This window comes from Nipponia nippon, unplaced genomic scaffold, assembly GCF_047370975.1.
Source record: "Nipponia nippon isolate SJK-2023a ecotype South Korea unplaced genomic scaffold, ASM4737097v1 scaffold_15, whole genome shotgun sequence".
NCBI classification, from domain to species: Eukaryota; Metazoa; Chordata; class Aves; order Pelecaniformes; family Threskiornithidae; genus Nipponia; species Nipponia nippon.
The window spans coordinates 12,069,167-12,084,275 of record NW_028262331.1 but is presented as its reverse complement, the minus strand read 5'-3'; the positions used below and the strand labels follow the sequence as shown (position 1 = coordinate 12,084,275).

The window sequence follows — 15,109 nt, the reverse complement described above, 5'->3', positions numbered from 1 at the left end:
TAGACACCACAAACACTAATAAACCATTCTTTTTCCATCATTGCCAAAGCCTTCTGAAATAATAAATTACTTTCACCTATCATCTCATGACAGATAATAAAAGCATAAAGAATTCCATGACCAGATTGAATTGAGGGTCACAAGAATACTTCCATACTCATTTGTCTTAAATTTGAAAGTTTGATTAAAAAAATCATGAAGCTACATCTTACTTTCAATAATCCTTTTTCTTAGTTTTTAGAGACATGAACAAGTATTCTCAGCTCCTCACATGCCATTCCACCAGATTTAGCAAGAAATATTACTTGAAACTGTATGAATTCAGTAAGACTACTGAGTTTCATAGTACACGGGCCTATTAATATTTAAAAATGCTAATCTGGAAGCTGTAAGGTAGTAATATTTTACTAGAAATGGCATTATGCATGGTTATTTTTAGAGGACACTTAACAAAACGTGGCAACCACCTATTTATATCAGTAAAAGCGAGTTTACTCCCCCCTTGGCCGCCACTGTGAGGCAGTAACATGATACGTATAACAGAAGAGAAGTTCACATACAGATACAGCTTGCAGAGATGTACAACAGTACCCTGCTTCAGGTTAACAGCATCAGGCGGCTTCAATCTGCTAACGAACAATACCACAAAAAAAAAAAAAGGCTGAGATGTCTTCTTGATAGCTCTGTGAACACAGTGGTGGTGGCTGTGTTTCTTCAGTGGGAATGGTGAGGCGAAACCTCCAGACTGTAAATTTACGACCATTATCTGAGTTTTAAGTTCCCTTTGTAGCCACTAGTAAATCTATGATTTGCTTTAAATCACATTCCCCTGCAATATACGAGAAAATCCACACAGTCGCTTCCCTAGGCATGAAGCAAACCAAGTCTCCCAATTGTTATTTCTCAAAACTGTGGTTTTAAAAAAAAAAATGAAATCACTCTGTATTCGACAGTTTGACATGTCTCTACCCAGCCCGCATTGCTTGCTGTGCAAGGTGCCTCTGTTACTCAGAAGCACCTGGCCAGCGATGAATATTCAAAAAACAGAAGCCAAGGAATTTCACTGGGCATGCCTTGCTGCTGGAATAGGGCCTTGTAATCAATATTTTAGAACCTTAAACAAGACAATCTGATAGACCTATCCATCATAGAAAAAAAAGGGGAAGAAGAGAGCTTGAAACGTTCACACCTTTCCCCCCATAAAGACTAGTCAGCTTCCATATCTCAGAAGCTCCACTGTAAATGGTGGCCAAGAAACCAAAAAGAGTAGCTTAACTGGAGAATTAATTGGCTTTTTTCCCCCCCTTTCACAAAACCTACCTAGGTTTTCTAAGCAGCACTGGATTTTGGTTTCTGAAAGTAGCTAAGTCAGGCGCACAGATGGCATGACAGAATACCGAGAGATTTGCTTACAACAAGGTTAATTTTATTCAAAATGCTTGTCCTTTTAGGAGCACATGCCAACAGAAGAGCACGCCAATTCTGCTTTCTATTTTGTTGGAACAGTTTCTCAGGTTTCCTGGAAGAGTATGTTCTTGGCAAACATAACTCGAAGGCCATTCTTGCATTGACAACAACACTTAAGTTCCTGAAATCAAACGGGTGATCTTGCTAGGATGAATAACACCCGTCTAGATAAAACAGTCCAGCTTTATTTTGGGGCACAGGGAAAAGCAAAGCTATATTGGAAGAAAGGCTGACACTAGACATCCAAATTCAAGTTAGACTGACCATTAATTAAAAGTTCGTTCATGTGCTCCATACACATATGTTAGCGGGACAGTTGTTCAGCAGGAGCAATTGAAATTGCAAATTGTTAGTTAACAATCATTCTTACTTTTCAGACAATATGCATTATAAATCAGCTTCCTGAGACATCGTTAGCTACTTAAAAACTGAAACCAAGTTATGACTAGTCTTTTACATGCAAAATATACTATTTTACCTCTTAGAACAATAGAGGGTAAAGGAGGAATGCTCATACTCACTTTGAAAGAGAAACACCTCCTGCTTTCCCAATCATTTCTTCATGGTGCAGCACTGCTTGGTTCCATGGTATGCGAAGAAACTTTAAGAGAGTTCTCATCCATCTTTCAGGGTGCAATACGAGTTGTTCGTAGTGTACCAGCATGCACCTTTCAAAACCAACCTCCATACACTGGTTGTACATAGTTTCTATAGCACGATTCCACTTGGTCAAGCAGTCCCTGTAGCTGTTAAGGTCAAATCCAGCTATCGTGACTTTTCTAGATATCATGGAATGCACAGATGCACGACCATCCCGCACCATTAGAAGAAATTTGGCATTGGGAAAAATTCTAGCAAGATAAGTTAAGGATTTTAAAGCAAAAGGATCTTTGTTACACAAATATGGAGCAGGCTCTCCATGTTTCACAATGATTTCCAATAGAAATGCTTGCATGGCTGAGTCCAGAACCTCATCTGTGACTCCAGCTTCATCCAGTCGGATCTTCTCTTTGCTTGATCTAGCCCACATCTGCTTAACTGCCAGAATTCGCGGGATTACCCTCGTCTCTTCTCCGCATCGAATATCCGGATGGGCATCAAGCATGGCACGCATTAAGGTAGTGCCACTTCGAGGTACTCCTCCAATAAATATTAAAGGCATGTCTTTGTTGTAAGCAAAGGTTTTGTTTGCATTTACATCGGAAGCAGTTCGTACTGTGCTTCTCACGCTTTCCATCCTCACAGGCTGGCTGCGTTCTTCTATTCGATGGTGACACTCCATAGCATGCTGGCCCAAATAAAACACCGTCACCGAACTGATCACCAGACATGCCAACAGCAAGTTCTGTTTGAGTTTTCCAACCATTTTGATAAAGACTGTCCCTTCAAAATAAAGAGACCTTCTATTTCAGATTATCTTCTAGTTCACACGCCATGGGAATCCTAATCCAAAATAAATTAAGGTCTGGTGAGGGAAAAAAAAATTTAGAACTTTGTTAAGAACTACTATGATAAATCAACATCAGAAATACCTGATAACATTCACTAAAACTATTATCTCCTGGTGTTATGTTAAGACCAGTAAATGCAAAGTCTAAACACAATCATCCCATAATAAAAAGCCTTTTTGCTTACCCATAGAAGCAACACAAAACGTAACAAGATTCACAACTACAATTACCATTTACATAGAAGTTCTCTGGTACATTTTAACAACGTATTTGAAAGAATTCTACCACTGGATACCTACTGTTAAACTTTACAGTCAAGCGAAGACATCATTTATAGGGGGCTCTACGCATTAAAAAGGTAATTATTAAGAAAACACTTTACTTGAGCTTTTACAGCAAAAAAAAGTCCAAAAAAATATCTCTCTGAGCCAGAGTCACTTAGATGAAACAAATGAACAAGACACCCCACACAAATCACGTTAGAAATCACAGAAGAATTTAAGTATTAGAATAACTCTGGCTTGCTGAATAGCAGCAGTATCCTGCTCATTGTCACATTTTCACTTAACTACATTATCTCCTGTTTTGCTTGAAATGCTCTATTTCCTTCACAGGATACGAGATGAGAGTAAAAGGTGTTTCACAGTTACATATCAACACTGACAATGTCCAATTTTTGATCAAGGCCTTTAAGCAATGAAGAAAAATAGTTTGCAGCAGGTAAGGGAAACTTCCATTTTTACTTCAAGGGAAGCTTTGATTAAAGAAGTGTATAGTCATTAAAAACTACAAACACAATCCAGGATTAAAGCTGACTAAGACCAAAACTAAGATCAGTCTTGATTTAAATAACAACAACAACGAATCAACCTGTGCAGACTTAAAAATGTTCATCCATCTCAGTATCCAGATAATACAAAGCAGGATATACAGAAGAAAACTAATTATTTCATCCTAACTTCCTTCTTTATTGTTTTCTTTACCTAAAATTGGGCCCTTAGAGATATTTCTCTCAAACAGAAACCGCACCCAAACCCAACATAACCAGACTCATTCGTTACTCCATTGATTAAAAAACACAAAACAGTCCTCTCCCCCCATCTTATCTGGAGTTCAAAACACTGCATAAGTGTTAGCTGAAATACTAAAAAATAGAATAAATTAGGAAGAAAGAAAAATAGATCCTGTTCGCAACCAGCACCCCAGGGAAGAGAGTTGAAGCCTTGCATAATTTTGAGTCGTGTAATAAAGCACTGCCAGAATAAAGCATATACTGCACTCTACCTTCAAATAAGAAGGTTTGGATTCCTTTTAAGCAGTGCTCGTAAGCTTGCTCTTTCTTTTAATCTCTTCTACTTCATCTTAGGCAAGTCTGCATTTTTGCTGGTATGAGAGCAAGAGTCTTCCCCCTCCAAGATAAAACATAAGACTTCAGAGTTAAGAATCTGAATGCATGGTTACTGCACGGAAAGGTTTATGGCAAGAACCCATGTAGCAAATCCAAAGTCAACTGACAAGAACAGTAAGACAACTATGCTTTATAAAGCGTCAAGGCAGCCCACGTTAATGCAGCTTATGGTTATAGTCATTTCGTATTTACAGCCTGGAATAGAAATCTATACTGTAAAAAATGTAACTTGTATCATAGCATAATCTTCCTTCTGATTCTACAATATCACATTTAAATTAATCAGTCCATTTTAAACCCTTACAGCTACTACCAAAAAAAAAGAGGCAAATCAAGGACAACCACTCATCTATTTTGTGAGGTATCAAGAATATGGCTTTCATTCCACTTTCTAATCTACAATTTAAGCGGTGATGATTATTCTGTGACAGAACAATTTTTCAGTATGACTACTGTTTGAACAAAGTGAATTTTACCACACCAAAAGCCACCGCTTTTCTCCTGAAAGTTTTTTTCAGATAGGTACGGTACTATTTTCTACAATGGTAGTATAATTCAGTATTTGAAAACAAATTAGACATTAGAATCAAGGGTTTGCACAGCTAACACATCTACTGCTAAGTATTTTAGAATTGAAAAAAAAGGGGGTATAGAAAAGTTATTTATCCAAGCTGTAATGAGAGATTAAGTCTGAATCCCCAAGATACACAAAACAAAACCAAGGTTTGTTTTTTTTTTTTATTTAGGACTCTTAGAATTGCATTATTTTAAAGTAATTTTCATTTTTACAGATGAGAAGAAAAACAAAGACTATATTAGATGATTTCTGGGCACACATGTGAGTCTGAACAAGACTTGTAGATAGAAAAAAAAGATTTAAAAATCTGTCTGCCGAATTCCAACGTGGACGCTTACAAGAAGGGCTAAGAACACGCCATGACTTACAGTGAATACCAGTGAGTTGTATTCAACACTGGCTTAGATACATTTGCTACTCTGCCGCCCAGATGACTTCATCTGTTCACACCACCCTGTACACTGTGTCTTTTATTTTTTCAATTCATAACAGTTAATGTATAGACAATTGTTTTACCTGTATTCTGTAGTTCAATAGCTTTGGATTTTCAGATAAGGTAGGCGGAAAACTGTCTCTGCCTCTCAAAATTCAAATGAAATTGGTACTCTAATTGAAATTTTAAATAAGAGCTTGCTTCTCAGAGCTGAAATAACTTGCTGAACAGCATGAATCACAGATGCTTCTAATTGTAAGAAGCTCCGAGTACTGAGGTACCGCCAACATTTTAAATGACTGGCTTCCTCAAAGCTTTTCCATCTCTGTCAGCAATGCATGACACATCCCTGAATGAAGAACATGCTTATGCCTACTCTCTACCCCCTCTCCAAAGCATTATCCATTTAACCTTTTCCTCCACGCAAATCCAGTCTCCAGCTCAGAAATTCTCAAGTCACCATCCGAGCAAGACTCTCCAGGCCTGCCCGGGAGTCCCAAACTGGTCAGCGGTAGCAGGCAGGCTGCCCTGCAGATTCTGCTGCAACTCTGGGCAGGCAGGCAAGTGCCTTGCACTTGGCAGTCCCTGTTTTATGAGGCTGTGCAACCAGACAGCAGCAGCCAGGCAGAGGACAGAAATTCCCACTTCGTGCCGTAACAGCGCAGGGGCAGAAGGGAGGAAGGGAATTCCTCGTGCAGGCATCTGTCACGGCGGTATTTCTCTTGCACTGCATCCAAGAGAGCCGGTCGCCAAGCTGTCTTGCTTGAACGTCTTGCCCCCTTCACACTAACAAAGCTTATTCCAACCAACGGCTGTCACAATACTACACTCAAAGTTGAGCTTCATAGTTTTCATTTCCAAAATTAAATTGGAATCATAACTTAAGAACTGTAACTCTTACCAGAACACCACTGTTATAATCAGTTCATCCTCTGTAACAAGTTTCATTCTACTTACATACCTCTCCTTGCTGAAGAGCTGGCTTTAACTGTACCTAAAATATCTGGACATTAAAAGGAACAAAATCCCAGAAATTTAAGTGGAGGGCATCTGAACAATGCTCAAAAAAAAAATCAGTCAGTAAATACTTCCATGGCACCAAAAAGCAGAAAGCCTCTCTCCTGAACAGATTCCTCATGAACACCTAACTTTCAATTAGGGAAACTGCTCTGCTTAAAACTAGCAACTAGTACACAATCTCTTTAAATGTTTTAGATACAGTAAAGACTTAGTTAAAAGTCAGTACTCATTTGAGAGAAGAGTTAACACAACAGAAACAGTATTTTGCCACAGAGCACATAAGACCTGCAAATATTTATACTTCATACAATCCCTAACCTTATTCAGTTTGAGTAATTCTGTAAAACTCATTTCCTCAAAAAAAAAACCAAACCCAAAAAAACCCAAGCAAACAAACAAAACCCCCCAAACCCTCCACAAAAATCTTCACCTTCCGAACTAAAAACTAGTCCTTGAAGACACTGATGTTCCACAGATGCAAAAGTTAGGTAGCTGATCACTAGAGAAAAACATATGAAGACCAAGTGCATCAACTGCTTTACTCTGATCATTTATATTAGGATAGCACTTTAGAAACCAAAACAAAAACAAATGAAAACCAGCACCAGCTTTCAGAACCAAGCTGAAGAACAAGCAGCATCAGAGGAAAGCCTGTTGACTGAAGGCTGAAATCCTCACTTCATGGGTTGGGTAAAGCAGAGTGACGACTCACTCTCAGCACAACTCCAGCTGTGAATGCAAATACATTGCAGTCTAAGAGCACGTTTCCTAAGTTGCTGTAAGTATTGATCACTCACGTACAAAAACAAAAATCCCATCCACACGACCAAAAAAACCCCACACCAACCAACCACAAATACTTTCATTTGATGCAGTAACTTTTTCGATAAGTTCAAAGATGCCAAAGGCTGAAAGACCATAAGAGCCAGTGTTAAGCTGTCCTACAACCTTCTGCGCTCGCTGTTTTCTTGCCTGGAAGCAATACCCGGAGCAGGCGACTGCCATGAACTGTGGCAAGACCAGGGCTCTGTACGTCAGGACACCAACAGAGGAGCAGTCAGAAACAGCACCTCTCAGCAAACTGATCCTTTCTACAAGCCAGCAAACTCCCTTCTGCGCCTGAAGTTACATATAAAGCTCTTTGGGACAAGCACGACGCGTGGAGGTTACCGCCCTTCCAGCAGCTTGCAAACAAAACCCACCTTCTCCCTCCTCTACGTGAGTAAGCGCTCTGGATCACATCTGTCAACCTGAAGGATTATCACAAGTCATTACGGTTCTGCTGTTAACAGTAACTTAATTGGCAGCATTTAAAAATCACAGCAAGATAATCACCAATCCCTTGTCATCATTTATGTAGAGCTTTGAAAAATTGTGGTTTTACCCACTGTAACCTGAGAAGAGCAAACTGCCACTCCACCTAAAACACACAGACAATTCTTAATAAAAAAATCCAAAACAAACAACAAAAAACCCTAAAAAAACTAAAAAAAACAACCAAACACCACCAACAAAAACCCAAGCCATCGGAAAAAAAAATCCCAAACATCCAAACCAAACACAGACATCCCCCAGACAACACAGTCAGAAGTTGAAGATGACTACAATGATAGCAGAGGCCTTTAGCAGCAACAGTTTCAAATGACAGACTAAGACGAATTCCTAGAAAAATAAGTGCAACTCAAAAAAAGACAGTTAGGATCTACAAATTTCACCATGAGAAAGTGCAGCTAAGCAGAAGTGCATGTAACTGAATTTTATTCCCAGAAAAGTCAGACCTATGAGTCAGCCACGAGATGATGTTAGCAAAGCAAAAACGACTGCTTTGTTCCCTCCTTCGGCAGACACTGGTTCTCTCTCCCTCCTTCCCTCCCCCTACATGCAGCAGGTCAAGACCTTTTTCCTCAAGTTCATCCAAAAAATGTTGAAGATTTTTAGCTCAGGCAAAAGGCAAGTCATTCATTTGCATTTTATGTTAGAACAGTTTAGGTTTTGTTGTTTAAAGCATTCCCTGCCAGGGGAAAAAAGATGATCCATTACCACCCAGTCATAAGAAACCCTCAAACTCTAGAGCTCAGACTTCCACTTCAGAGTCTAGAAAGTGTGACCACCTCCCTTCTCGTGTTCAACCAGGCAGCTTTTTCCAAGGCTAAATTAACAGGACAGCTACACTGGCATTATCCATCAAAAAAAAACCAAAAAACAAAAAGACCCAAAAAACAAACCAACAAAAAAAACCCAAAACCAAACCCCCCATATATATAAAATATTTTCCAGTGATTAGCTTGTCCTCTGCTTCCATCTCAAACTTCTGGCTCAGATTCTGATAACCAGACCTCTTTCTAGGAAGGACAAGCATAGCAGTACTGCTTGGATTTTTGTGGAGTGTATCTTGTTCCTGCATCTGCCCAAGTGTTCATTGCAGTGTTTGACCTCAACACTACTGGAGAACTTCACTGGGAGGAAAGATCACACTCAGCTCTGCGTCAACGGGCCATCAGGCTTCCTAGGCATCCCCCTCAAAACGCCGTGCCCTCCCACCTGTGCTGGAAAGCAGGAGCAAGACAGAGGTGAGGGGAAGAACGCTAGAGTTCATACTATTGGAAAGTTGTCTTTCCCCTCACACTCCTCTTACGATTTACCCTCATGTCCTCCTACCATGTTCCTATGATTTTCTTCTCCTACTTAGGAGGTCTACTCAATCCCTTGGGCTCTGGGGTTATGACACCCACCCCTACCCCCCCCGCACGGCTTTATGCAGCAGACTCCAAAATACGGACTCCAGAAACAGAAGATTCTCACAGTTCAGAGATGCTTTCAGATGCACAGCCACAATCTGACTCCTGCACCCAAAGTTTGTGGTATAAATCTGCAGGGGAAATTCATTTTACAGTGGCAAGGTAGCTAAGTTGAATGGTAAAAAATCCTAAACTGTTGCTATCCATTGTCACTCTCTGCTCTTGACTGTAGGAGAAATGAAAATGCTGCTAGGACTTAAAGAAGCAAACAAACATCAACCCTGTCAGTATCTTCCTTGCCTGTTCTTGCACCTTCACTTTTCCTCTGCAAAAATAAATACTGGAAAGGCAGCAGATACCGAGAAGTCTCAAGAATCCTCTTCAAAACAACATACATTTAGAAGACTGGAGACAATGTCTTTCTTAGAGCAAGTTCTATATTAAACTCAAACAGTCCAAGGAGCCCCTGCATATAACGTTAGTCTTTCAGCATTCCTAAACTAAAGTTCAAGAAAGGAATTCCGGAAACCCTTTCCTTCAATGAACTGGTTTGTTTCTGGCTGTTCGTGTTTGTTTACCACAAAGAAGATTGCATAGGAAAGCCGACAGTTACATGATAATGGTATAGCACAACACCAAGGAACACGACTGAAATATTCACAGTACACCACTTCAAGAAGCTATCCAAACCGTCACAGGCTCATTTAGAAGATCATTCCAAAAATCATTTAAGTATTCGGGAAGCATTTTTACGCCTTCAAAGCGGCGTTTGCGCAATCACCTTAATGATTTCCCCAAAGACCAGATACCACGTATTACTACCAGTCACGTAACAGAATCTGAGAGGCATGCCAAAGCACAGCACAAGCAAGCACACCCCGAGCAAAACACTCAGCAAAGCTAGAAATAAAAAAAAAAAAAAAATCAAGAAGCCTTGAGTACCAACTCCATCTTTAGCTTTTTAAGTCATCATGGCTCTCAAGCCCTGCAGCTGTTTTCTCTAGATTTGTCCCCCCATTAGTTATACAGTAAAAAAGGATGACAAAACAGAAAGAGCGATTGTTATTCACCTCCACAAAGAAATAAGCAGTAGGTCACCTGGCGAAAAGCATCTGGGATGAAAGACAGCCAGACCTAGTGAAGCCTATCCTCACGCAGAGACAGAGATGGACAGAATTCGTATAAGGAAATGCGTATGTGCGAACAACATTCCTGTAGTTCCTACAGTGTGAACTGTAAGGGAACGCTGTTCACACATTTGCATTCCCTTGAACCTACACTTTTTTTTTTTAATCTAAAGCTCTGAAAAATTGTAAAGGCCAAATTAACCTTCACAGCCATAGACCACTGCTGAACCCAAAAAGCTTCCATGTTGGGGAAGACTGCATACAACTACGTAATAATTGCACAATTTCTAATAAAACCACATTACAAGGAATAAAAAAAAGAAAAATTACATTCTCATATTTATGCATTTCCCTCACATCATCAATAGGTAAAAGATGAAGCAAGCCGTACCCTTTCCTTTTACCAGTTAACACCCCCCCAAAAAAGCAGCTTTTTTCATAATCCTATACTAGACAGATACATAGATGCACACACAAAAGCGTGCGTGTAAAGAGAAATTCAGAAGCATTTGTCCTTCCTCTGGATCTACTAATGCTTACAAGCTTTCTTAACAAGCAAGAGAAAAAAACATACCAGATCCAAAACAGCTAATGAGGTTACCAAAGCACTCAAAATTCAACACTTACGGGTTTTTCAACATTTAAGACTTCTAAAATGAGTTTGAAGTACAGCTAATTAAAGTGTTCTGCCTCAAATGAAAGCAAAGCACTCTACATATTCTGCTCTACCTACATATGTAATACATACGGCAAGTTATCTGGATTTGCGTATTGAACGGTCAAAAAAGAGTTACCAGCATGCTACCAGTTAAGCAAGAATACAGAGTGTTTGTGAAGTACTACAGTTACCGCTGGAGAACAATTCAACAAAAGGAATTTTACTGGCAACACACTTGGATTTCCAGCTCTTTAATTTTTTTCTTTTTTTAAAGAAAAAGAGAAAAAAAAGTCGGTAGCACACTAATAGCAAATGAGCTACTGTTCTGTGCAGTTTCAGGTGGCCTGTGCCTCCTAAGAGGCATTTCAGCACTTTGTAATGCAGTAAGGCACTTCAAAGAATCGAACTGCTTAATAACACTAAAAAGGGACGGACCTACAAAGAAACGCGCACATCACGTTCACAATAACATATGCAAATGGCTTCTTCCAGCAATACCACCAGCAAAACCCCTTCCAGCTAAGAGACGCCTTAGGTCTGCCGCTATAAAACGACTGCTAAGCTGCCTGCGCAGGCCGCGACTATCGCAGGTCGCGACTATCGCGGGTCGCGCTCGCGGCGCCAAAGGCAGCGCTGGGAACCCTGCCGCCAGCCTCCCGACCCACCTCGCCGCTGAACAAAGGCACCAGGAGCGCTGGGAGCTCCCTGAAGCAAGTCAGCCCGCCCGCACGGAAACTTTCCCCTTTACCCGGCTCGGATCCGCCTCGCAGCCCGCCACGGCAGCAAGCGGCGCGCCGGCCCCGCCGCTCCCGCCGCGCATCCTCGGCCGCTCCCGGCTGCGGCTACGGGACCCGCGGCGATGCCCGCACAGCCGAGCGCCCCGGGCAGCACGGTACGGCCCGGCCCGGCCGCCCCGGCGCCTGAGGGGCGCTGGCACGGCACGGCACGGCACGGCACGGCACGGCACGGCACGGCACGGCACGGCACGGCACGGCACGGCACGGCACGGCACGGCACGGCACGGCCACAGCGCCGACCCCCTCCCGGCCGCCTCAGGCCGCGGCCGCCCCCCGGCCCGGCCGACAAAAGCAACGGCTCCGGCGGCACCGCAGCCGCCCCAGCGCCGGGTGGGGCAGGGCGGAGCACGGCGGCCGCCGTCGGGGCTGCGCGGGCGGTGACGGGGGGGGAAGAACGGCGGCGGCCGGGGCCCGCCCCGCCCCGCCGCAGCCCCTCGCCTCAGGTGCGCGGCGGGCAGCGGCTCCTCACCTGCGCTGCCGCCGCCCCCGCGCCGCGGCGGCCGCTGCCAGGGCCGGGCTGGAGCCGCGCAGCAGCAGCAGCAGCACCGCTGCCCCTCCTCCGCCGCGGCTCCCCTCAGGCACCATCGCAGTGGGCCGGGGCCGGGGCCGGGATCGGGATCGGGATCGGGATCGGGATTGGGGCCGGGACCGGCTGCGCCGCCGCCGCCTCCTCTCAGCCGCGCGGCTGCGGCTGCCATGGAAATCACAACCACGCCCTGATTGGTCGCGGGCCTCGATGTGTCGCGGGACGCGGTTGGGCCGGCGCTGAAGATTGACAGCTGAAGGGGCAGGACCGGACGGCGGGAGTGGGGCCGTTAACCCCTGCGGGCGCGGCGGGAAACAGCTGGAGCGCACAGCTGGCGCGGGCGGGGCGCGCATCTGGGCGGTGGCGCCACGTGAGCATCTGGAGGAGCCCATGCGCACCCCCGTCTGGACAGCTGTGCCGGACAGATGTTGATAGCCGGGAACAGCTGGATTTCGTCGCGGCTCGCTCCGCAGGCGCACGCCGCCGTTGCTGAGGAAGAAGGGTAAGGGCTTGAACTGGAAGAACATTTTAACAAGAAAACTCTGTGCCGAGCGCTGCCCACTGGCTTGGCTTTCGGCGGTCGGTCTTGCAGGTGAAACCATCCAAAACACCTGGGCAAACGCGTTTTAGGTGCGGCGCTGCAAGTGTCCGATAAATTGAGCAAAGCTACAGGTAAACCTTTTCACAGGCGTGAGGCGGTGAGAGCGCAGGGCAGCCGGGAGCACCGCCCGGCTCGGGGCGCCGGCGTCCTCTGCCCTCGCGCACCCGCTTTGCGGCAGCGGGGAAGCACAAGCCGTGTGCCCACCCCGTGTGCAGCTGTGGGAACATCTGGAATAGCGTCAGGCTGGAGCACAAGCCCCCAGCTCCTCTGACCCGCAGCTGCGTGAAGCGAGGATGATTTGCGCCAGCACTTTGCCCCTGGAGGTGCAGCCATACCAGGAGACTCCCACCTATAGATTAACTCCCCTCTAACAAAGACTGACCTTAGGCCGTCCTAACCCCTTCCTTCTCAGTGCTCTATGCAGAAAGACAGCTTTTATCCCTAAGGAGCAGGAAAATAGGTGGAATTTGACTTGTTAATATTAACATACTGATACATAAAGGCTGAATCAAACTGAAAACATACTGCTTCTTTACACACAGGAGCTCTGGCCCAGCTGCCATCACTGTGTGCAGGCAAACAGCCCACGGAGAAGTCAGTGCTGCTTCAGGGTCATGTCAAAGAGAACAATCCCATGGGACATTCCCCAAATTCGTGTTGCTTGCTAAATGGGGAGGAAGGAAATCGGCTAAAGGGATTTATGCCTTTAACATGATGCCACCCAAAATTCAGCCTGGGAAAAGCCGCCTCTGCAATGAGCAGCGGTAATTGGCACTCGTCCCTGCTCAGCCCCGAGGGGTGTTTGCGCCCTTTGCCCTCTGCCTCCCAACCCTGCTGCGGCTGGGGCATCGCCCCCGCCGTCGCTGCAGCACGGCAGTGCGGCACGGGGGCTGGCAGCTAACGCGAGCCACCACCGATTCGGTGCCACCGGCGTCGGTGAGGGCTCGGCTGACCGGGGACACCAGGGCTGGGGGACAGCACCAGCAGCGAGACCTTGGCATAAAAATGATGGAAACCACTATGTGGGAGAACAACCCCTTTTAATCCCGAAAGCCCTAAAATTGGGTCTGACTCACTGTCCCATCTCCTGCAGACACGGTACAAATCCTGCGTGGCTGGGGAGATAACCAGCTGGGCTCTGCCGCCGCCCCAGCCTCGGGAGATGCAGGGCGACGGTGCCTGAGCTGACAGCAATACCACCAGGATGCAAGAATTAATCACAGCCCATTACCTCCTGTCTGATAGCCCTTGCAAAGCACCTATCATAAAACTCTTATGAGCCCGTCAGGACGTGGTTTCCACCGATACCGAAGAGCCAACGCTCGCCGTGGCGCTGCCTGGAGAGCTGATACGGATGAGCGCTTGCTCTGCTTCACCGAGGTGACGGAGAAGCGTCGCTATCGAGTGGGGCGAACGTGGTGTGGCTCATGCGTGTTTTATTTGCTAAGAAAATGAAGCGAAAGCAGCCATGCGAGCAGGTATGTCCTACGTGCAGGACAAGTATCTTCATGTCGGGAAAGGCTCTGCCCTGTAAGGCCTGAGTTTGAAGAGTACCTAACGTCTGTACGGCTGTCGGGCGTGCTCAGGGAGCTGCTGGGAGCGCAGGGAAACCAGCAGCTCCTTTCAGATGGTAAAATTCCTTTCAAATTTCTTTTCTCTGACAGCTATTGATGGGGAATAAATGTTATTTGCTCCCAAATGCAGCTGGATTTGAAGTAATGATTTAAAGATGAAACAGTCTGTATCCTGTTTCCAGTAAGTTTGCCTCAATCCATTAAACAGCACTTTTCAGATCGCTTTATTGGTTTTTCTTTTATGGCTTTAACTGTGACTCACACAGATCTTCCCTTTTAAAGGCTTCCAATCTGTGGCAATCAAACAGTGCCTCCAGGGGGGAAAAAATGCCGTTCTCCAAGGGAAAGGGGAAAAGCACCACGCTGCTGTACGAAGCAGACGGAGCTACTGTGCATAGCGGGTGCCCCACGCTGGGCCCTTCTTTAATCTGCGTTCATCTGAGAGCCACGGCTCAAATAACCCATCAAATATTGCATCACGCAAAGCCTCGGTACGGGCAGGGCGCAGCTCTCGGCTGTGAAGTTGCTGTTGCCGGTGGATAAACACTACCAAAAGCAATAGCATTTAATTGCTCATTATTTGACAGTTGCATTGGCTGCTCCTTGTTGGCTTGTTCCTGTTTTGTTCCTTAAAGCTGGGAAATCATTCCTCCTCGCCGGGGGCTCAGCCGCGCGCATGGGATGAAGGATGAGCCCAGGCCCGCAGCCGCAGCGCTGGGGGGAGCGGGGCTG

The 15,109-nt window shown here is 45.1% G+C and overlaps 1 protein-coding gene across 10 annotated transcripts in view; it reads right to left on the bottom strand.

Annotated features, from left to right (window-relative positions):
* The window catches only part of TPST1 (tyrosylprotein sulfotransferase 1), a 32,411-nt gene extending 20,041 nt beyond the window's left edge, over positions 1-12,370 (bottom strand). For 3 of the 10 annotated variants that reach the window (XR_015703517.1, XR_015703518.1, XR_015703519.1), the window contains exons 1-2: positions 12,146-12,370; positions 1,989-2,932 (exon numbers count right to left, since the gene is read on the bottom strand). Coding sequence is in view for 1 of the 10 variants with exons in the window: in XM_087752013.1 (XP_087608139.1) it covers positions 1,989-2,833 (845 nt within the window). In the remaining 9 variants the exon portion in view is untranslated. Of the gene's footprint in view, positions 1-1,988; positions 2,933-4,202; positions 4,330-5,419; positions 5,803-11,627; positions 11,756-12,145 lie in introns of those variants that run through there. The other 7 variants (XR_015703511.1, XM_087752013.1, XR_015703513.1 and 4 more) reach the window with 6 other exon arrangements.
* Between the last annotated feature and the right edge of the window lie 2,739 nt (positions 12,371-15,109).